The sequence below is a fragment of the Poecilia latipinna genome, unplaced genomic scaffold, assembly GCF_001443285.1.
Source record: "Poecilia latipinna isolate Pla-1442-1.1 unplaced genomic scaffold, P_latipinna-1.0 Scaffold3297, whole genome shotgun sequence".
In the NCBI taxonomy this organism is placed as follows: Eukaryota; Metazoa; Chordata; class Actinopteri; order Cyprinodontiformes; family Poeciliidae; genus Poecilia; species Poecilia latipinna.
Window position 1 is genome coordinate 14,839 of NW_015115913.1, and position 8,268 is coordinate 23,106.

Below are 8,268 nucleotides of genomic sequence, written 5' to 3' on the forward strand. Positions count from 1 at the left end.
TGGATGGATGGATGGATGGATGGATGGATGGATGGATGGATGGATGGATAGATAGACAGACTGAAGGACGCTGATCAACTTCCAGTCAATCAGTGATTTCTGATCAGTAAGATTAATTATATTTCCTCATTAGGTGGGTTCAATAATCGAGACATGAAACTGCCTCTCTGCCTCTCAAGGTCTTAAATTTTATAAAAAGTGACTTTAAAGCTCACATCTCTGTACAAATGTCAATAAAAGTTATAGTTCTTGAGTTCAAGAGAACTCACTCAAGTTACTGTGAGTTCGGGTAATATTTCAAGTGTACAGAATCCTCAGTAAATTGTCTTATGCTTCGGAGCTCTTTGTTATGGGACAATGCATAAAAGCCAAAAATGAAATGCAGCTTAAATTGCTGGAAAACATTACAACCCCAAAAGTTGTTTTTTCAGGCGCTGCTTCAGCAGGAAAACAAGCGAGTCTGTGTTTGTCTGTTTGTGAGCTTTTTTGTTTTAAATCAATACCTTCTATTTATGGAGGGAACAACCCTGAATCCTTGTGACTGCCTACGGCTTACAAAGATTTCTACAAAAGCTTCCTTCAAAATGGTGTAAATAATTTTTTTAAAAGCTGGAAATGTTTGCGATTGATGTGTAACTTTTACAGCTTTTCAAGGCTGGAGGCACAAACCATTATATCACCGATAAAAACAATTATCATTTATGATGTTTCTGCTTCCATCAGGACGACGCTCTTTTGCTTTCGTTTTTTTGAAGTTGTGTGAAAAGTTTTACTTTTATTGAAATCACTTTTCAACAGATAAAGTAAAAACGTACCCCCTTCAAGAATGAAAGAAAGAGATCAATGAATTACGGATGCAACAAACGATTATTTTAATTATCAATTAATTGGTTATTCTGATGATTAATTGGATTAAAACATTGGAACATTCTGCAGATTTTTCATTTAAACCGATTTTTTAATAAAATATTAAAAATACACTAAAAGATACATACACAAAAATAATTTTAAATACGAAAATAAACATTCTGCTGCCTAAAAGGCAATAAAAGCATTTGCTACTGTTTGTAGGAAAAGATGAATCACTAGGTAAAAATATAGTTACTTACGAACATCAACATTTGAAAAACTCAAATCTTTATTCTTAACTTAATACTAAATTATTAAAAGTTAACCCTAACCCTTTTCGTTCAAAAAATTATGTCAACATGTGACATGTTCATTTTAAACTGTAAATTAAACAAACAAAAAAATAAAGTGTAGAGCACTTATTTTCTGTATTAACCCGATTAATAATTCGAAAAGCAAACGGTGCTTATGAGATTTTTTTTTTAATGTCGTTTTATCTTAAATGCAAAATGTATATATATATTTGTTTAACTTTGGCTTACTCACTGCTCTGAATATGTTGTTCTTTCAACAAATTGCCCCTTTTTTGAGTCAGTACTTCAGTGAACATTTAATAAATTACTAAATTAGTCGATGGTTATTTCAATAATTGATTCATCACAATTATGACTCGTTTCAACCCTACAATAGATTCTTTTGGTTAAATGTGTGAACTGTCTTTGTTCGCCTCAGGTCCAATTTGTTGATTTCATAACAGAGACACCAGGTACCAAAAGAGAAAATTGTTACAGGCAGCAGCAGGAAAAAAAGAGGGAGCAGCTGACAGTTACTGGTTGCTATGGTAAAAAGGGGGAGGAGCTGACAGTTACTGGTTGCTATGGTAATAAGGGGGAGGAGCTGACAGTTACTGGTTGCTACGGTAACCACAAGAGCAGCGCGGCCCAACTGACTAACAAGTAAATGTCAGGAGGAGAAATAACTGAAATAACTTTCACTTCAACAACTGTTTCACTGTTTGACTTCAAAATTAATTTGAAGAAAATAAACCAATTCTGACAATATTCAGATCTACAACATTGTTAAAATAAAACCATTTTTACCATTTGCTATATAGTAAATTGTATTAGTCAATATAACATTCAACATATAGTAAATAGTATATTTACTTCACAGTAAATAGTACTACCATTTATATACAATGATGGTATTTACTGTAATGGTATATTTACTATATAGTAACTATTAAATGGTGAATGTTATACAGACTAATATATCTTTACTATATAGTAATATATTTACTTACTACGTAGTAAATTACAATATATTAAATGGTATACCATGAAGTAAATATACCATTTACTACATAATCACACACATCTACCATATAGTAAATGGTAAAAAAATTTTTTTTTTTTAAATCACTGCTGTTGTTTTATTCCTTTATTTGTTGCGTGTTTTGAACCCACCAGCGGGTCCCTCTCTCCTCCAACCAAATGCTTGACGGCTCCGTCCTTCAGGGCCAGACTGCGGATGGAGCTGCTTTCGCTGTCGGCCACATACAGGCAGCTCCAGGGCTCCTCTGCAGCCAGAGCCAGGCCTGACGGCTGGGCGAAGCTCGCCTTGTGAGGGTAGGCGTTGTTCCGGTTCTCCTCGCTGCCGCTGCCCGCCCATCGCACGCACGTTCCCGCCTTGGAGTCACTGTTGCAATTGTACACAAAAACAAATTGATTCCCTGCCTACAATAACACAGAGCTGTAAACAATTTTTTTATTCTGTTTTTACTTAAAGGTGAAATATATTTAAAGATAACTTGAATAGGCCCAATATGGCACAATATGGATTTCATGTTTCAAATTAAAAGCAACTAGGGCTGGGTAGTATGGCATTAAAAAATAAATATCTCTGATTTCTTCATATCAGATTCGATTTTAGTCCATTTTTTTCTTGCTTCTTTCTCTAAAAGATGCATTACAAATGACAGAACACATTTTCAAAAGATTACCTACTTCAATAATTCATTCTGAGAGTTATACAACAGTTTTAGGGACTGGCTACAATAATTTTAAATTGCCGACATCTGCCATCAAGCATTTGCAATAACTGGAAATCAGGATTTTTAAATCTTGTAGATGGATTTTGGCCCACTCTTCTGTGCATAGCTGCTCTAATTCAGCCACACTGGAGTGATTCCAACAAAGAACAACCTGCTTAAGGTCATGCAATGAAATTTCAATCCAATGACGTTGGCATTTGTCAAGGTTGGTTTGGATAGTTTCCCCAAAATAAATGCATTGCGTGGCCAAAAACAGTCGATACCAAACACACACTTTCTACAACTTTGTTGGACTTCTAGCAGTCACTGTTTCAATAAGCTTCACAAGACTTATTTCCATCCAGCGTTGCAACCATTTTTTGTTACTTCCAGTTTTTAGTAATGCGTTGGACAGTTCTTAACCCAATTTTAGCAGTTTCTCCAATCTTTGCTTGATGCAAACCAATGATTTGACCCTTTTTAGACCAACATCTTTTCCACAAACACAGGATGTGGTTGTGAAATTAGGAGTCCCACACCCATTTCCTTAGTTAAGTCCAGGTGGTGATTATTTTTGGCCAAACTGTGTAAATTCCTCATTTGAAAATTGCTTTTTTTGGTAATTATGCAAGTTGGATTTATTTGAGGATTTGAATTTGTCCAAGTGTAGCACAAAAAGCAGCAGAGAACCGTAAGTACCGAATACTTTCTCTCAGCACTGTCTGTGCTTAAAATAGAGTTATTAGTGTCTTTTTAGCGGATATGGGATGGTGACCAGGTCTCTCACCCTCCTTTGGGCAGCTTTCCATCCTCCAGGAACAAAGCCCAGATCTGATGGGTCCCTGCCATGGCTATCCACAGCACGTTGTCTTCAGCACCGCCTACACATAAGATTAAACCCCAAAACCAAAAAAGAAAAACACATAAAAAAAGCTGTAAATTTGGACACCAAGGATGAGTGTTTGACATTACTAAGAAAGCAAATACTTTCAACCAAATGCAGTTCCTCTCATAAAAAGTAAAATGTATGTCTAGATTTTTTCTTTTCCTCTTTTAACGAACCTTATTAGCTAAACTAAAATAGATATTTTTTTGGTAACACTTTATTTCAAAGAGTGTGCATGAGATTGGCGTAACTGTCACAAACATGAACACCTGTTATGAACATGAAGAAGTCTTTGTAAATGTTTGACTGATGTAATGAAGTGTGATTTAGTAAATAATTACATTTTTGATGAAAAGTTGACACTTTTAATTCAACTTTAAATGCAACTCTGCATTAAAAATGTAATTATTTACCGAATTACACGTCACCACAACAGTAATAAACATTCATGAAGACTCTTTCGTGTTCATAAATGGTGTTATGTCATTCATGTCAATGTCATGCCAGTCTTATGCACACGCCTTCAAATAAAGTGTCACGTTATTATTTGTCAATACTCCATGTTTTTTATGCCATTCTTTGTCCTAAGACACCAAATTTTGTTTTCTCAATTGGTAAAACACAAAACATCAAATATTTTCTGAAAATGAGAGGCAAAGCGGAATTGGGATGAAATAATCACAGACTAAATAACTAAACAATGACACCTCAGATTTACATAATGGTTAACATTAGTTTCCAAAAGGTTCTGCTCATAAAAGTGTAGCAAAAATGTAATAAATATAGATTATTTATGCACTATTTTCACATTTCCAGACAGTCTTCAGAAACAGTAAAGTAAAAACAGGGAGATTTGAAAATAGTTGTCTAGTTCCTTGATCCTTTCTGATATCTGCAACGCTGAGAAATGGAGGCATAAGGAGAACTTCACGATTGATTTCATATCTACACGTAATGAATGAATCACACGCCCTTCATGAACCCATCTGAAAGGCAGAATATAAATCTCAAAGTGGTCACTTCCAACTGCTAACAGATTTTTTTTTTTTCGCTTCACCTTCAACTATCTGCATGAAACCTGATCTGCAAAGTAACAGGGCTTGATAAAGTCTAGACAATATGAGAGATCAAATGGATTTAGGAATAATTGATGGATGGGAAGTGTGTGGAGGGAATACAGAATCAGGACAGAGGGGAATCTGTCTGGCAAGCAATAAGAGAAAGGTCAAAAGAAGAGAAGGAGAAAAAAAAAACATACCCGTCAACTTCCAGGCAAAAACTCACCGGCAGTCCCAAGCGTCACATCCCACGGAGAGCTGATTGGCTGCTGGGGTCCCATAGCCCCGCCCTCTTTGTCTGTCCCCTGTGTCCCTACGCCAGCGAGAGTGCTGACTCGTCCCTGCACCAGGTCAACCTACAAAAGAAAGCAGAAAAGCAAAAGTTTCCATGCAAACATCATCACAAACAGCTTTCCAAGGATGGAGATGGAGACGGGTGCTACCTTTCGAATCAGGTGGTTTTCAGTGTCGGCCACATACACAATGTCTCCTTTGATGGCGACGCCCTGTGGGGAGTTGAAGGAAGCTTCGGACAGGTCGCCATCTTGTCTGCCTCTTTCAGGTCCTGTAGCAGAAGAGCCACAGTTAATTCAGAGAATGACTTCTCCTTAAAACGGGGAAATGCAACTTTTATTAAAAAATAGCGCATACATATTTGTTAAAACTGTCACTATATCATGAACCTACAGCACGAGACTGATAATCTGTGAAAAAAAGTCAAATTCATGTTCCTAATCCCAGTGCTAACCACAGAAATACACATCTCAGTCAAAAACAACCAATCAGAGCCAGGAGGAGAGTCTTGGCACTGTCAATCATTCTCATGTACGCGCCTCTCAAAGTCTCCCACTTGCTCTCTGCAACTACAGCTTTTCTCCGTCAGCAGACGCTGTCATGAATACTCATGCTAGTTAGCATAGCCTCTGATGACAGCGGATAAAGTTTTCCTGGGACAGTAAGTTGTGCTGAGCAGCACATACACAAGTTTACTGACAGCACAAAGACCTTCATCTTGGCTCTGATTTGTTGTTTTTAGGAGGAGGTGGAGGAGCTGTCAGAGGAGGACATAGTGACTGCTTTTTTTTTTTTTTATAAAAATTAAAAATCCCAGAAACTGGTTGAACCATGTATGATTTTCATCTTACAATTATGCACAACAAAGAGGTGATCTTTTTCAAAACCCGTTGACATTTAAGGTTGCAACATAAAAATAAGGGGTTGTGCAAAACTTGTGGACGTAATTACTACATTGCTAATTAGCAGGTGGCAGTTTATTCTAAATCTCTCCACAAAGACGAGGTAAATCAACACAAAAATAAACTCCGTCCTCTACTTTCTTTTCTCGGTTGTTCACACTTAGGTCAGTGCCAAAATGGCAGCATGTTCTCGTCTCCACTGCTGCCAACCGTTCTGCTCATCTGAGGCCAGCACAGTCTACCATGTGGTTCCATTGAGAGGCACTGAGGCAGAAGCCCCACCTCCCCATCGCTAAAATATTCTCAATTATTGCTCATTATCTGTCAAATTTTTGCTACAGCATCAGAAATTTACCAGTATTTCTATATATGCTGACTTTACTGCACATGTGCATTCATCTGTACCTCTACTTTCGGATCTCTCTACTGTTTTGCACATAAAGATTGAAATTTTTGGCAATTTTTCCTCTGCAAAATAGCTCCAGATCACTCGGCTGGATGATGAGAAATTGTCAAGCCTTTCCTGGGAATCTCAAATAGATTAGAATCTGGTCTTTGACTAGGTCATTTTTATGCATTAATATGCTTCCATTTAGGGTCCAACTTTTCAGATATTTGTAAAAAAAAAAATTTAAAAAAATGGATCATTTCAGTTCACAATTATGCTCTACACATAAAATCCCATTAAAATAAATTAAAGCTTCTGGTTTTAACGGCGCAAAACTGAGACTGCGTACCTCCTACAACATGTAGCTGCTCTCCAGTGGTGGAAGAAACCACCAGGATTCTGTGATGACCCGTATCAGCTATCGCCAGCTTCTTGTTGCGCTGATCCACCGCCACCTTCCCGGGAAAGGAAAGGATGCTGGAAGGCAACGAGTCCCTGTACAGCTTGATCCCCACCGAGTGCGTCTTCAGTTGGCCCTGTTCCCGATAATACCGGAGCGCACCGTCTGCGAAAAGAGTCAGGCGCTCGCTGTGGCCTTCGCCCACCAGGGAGAAGAGCAAGTTGCCGTGTGGCCCCAGCAGGACCAGTGTGGGCCAGCAGGAGACCTCCAGTTCGTGCCAGAGAGTCGCCTCGTCGTCGTTGACCACTGGGTGGCAGATGTCGTAGCGGAGCACGGCGCTCTGGATGTTGTCCAGGACCTGTGGAGGTTCAGAAACAGACACAAAGTGAGTAAAAGATGAAATCCGTACTGGGAAATTATTTATTTTATCTACGCTTCATAGATACTGTGAATATTTCAGCTTTCTTTCTGGTCATACACTGATTAAAACTTGATGGTAGCTGAAGGCTAAGTTGATAATTTAAATTAAAATTACGCAACATTGTCATGTTAAACTGAGTTGAAATTAGAGTCATTTTTTACTATAGACAAACTGAAGGCCAGAGGGCCAAATCCGGCCCACCCTAACTTTTTATGTAGCCCTCTAGACTCTAGAGAGACACATAAATGTTATCAATCAAATCAGTTTTTTAAGACATAATATTTTTATTTGTCATTATATTTCTACAACATACCAAAATTGCAGTGGTAAAAAAAAAATTGTCAAAAGCTCCGATCCGCTGCATAGCAACATTTTTTATCTACATTCTGCCAAATTATATTAATGTGAAAAATGTTCAATGTTATTTAGCTTTAAGAAAATGGATAAACACTTATGTATTTATATTTTAACAGTTTAATCTGTAGTTTTATTAATATATTTTTCCACAAATGGAAACAACTGTTATTGGTGAGTTTGACATTCCTGATTTAGGGATAAAACGAGGATTAATGAGGTTTCACTTATAGTTTAAATCCATGCAGTATGATGAGAGGTAGGAATTTATTAAAGCAATTATTGTAATAAAATACTCAAAGTTATAAAAGCAAGAATGCAAGAGGAATATTTCACCATAAATTTGTTGGTTTTATCTCTAATATTCACATTTCTACTGGTTAAAAAGATTTATTTGACTTATTATAATAAAGCATCCCCCATAATTATCTAACCTTTAGTAAAAAAAAAAAAAAAGGCTAATAGGCCTTAAAATAAGGGCTACCTATATGATACCTTTCATTTGAGAAGATTTATTCAGTGGAGGAAAAAATCCACTGCTCTTAACAAAAACACAGGTGCCACTTATTGGCTCCCCTGCTGTTAATGCTTTGTACACCGATCAGGCACAACATTACGACCACTGACAGGTGAAGTGACAGTACTGATTATCTCCTCATCGTGGCACCCGCTGGTGGGTGGGAT

At 37.3% G+C, this 8,268-nt stretch overlaps 1 protein-coding gene across 1 annotated transcript in view; it reads right to left on the reverse strand.

Annotated features, from left to right (window-relative positions):
* nhlrc2 (NHL repeat containing 2) overlaps positions 1 to 8,268 on the reverse strand; it is a 33,454-nt gene that overhangs the window by 13,721 nt on the left and 11,465 nt on the right. The window contains exons 4-8 of the mRNA XM_015023386.1: positions 6,759 to 7,167; positions 5,269 to 5,390; positions 5,052 to 5,181; positions 3,669 to 3,762; positions 2,316 to 2,547 (exon numbers count right to left, since the gene is read on the reverse strand). Coding sequence (XP_014878872.1) covers positions 2,316 to 2,547; positions 3,669 to 3,762; positions 5,052 to 5,181; positions 5,269 to 5,390; positions 6,759 to 7,167 — 987 coding nt within the window. The remainder of the gene's footprint in view (positions 1 to 2,315; positions 2,548 to 3,668; positions 3,763 to 5,051; positions 5,182 to 5,268; positions 5,391 to 6,758; positions 7,168 to 8,268) is intronic.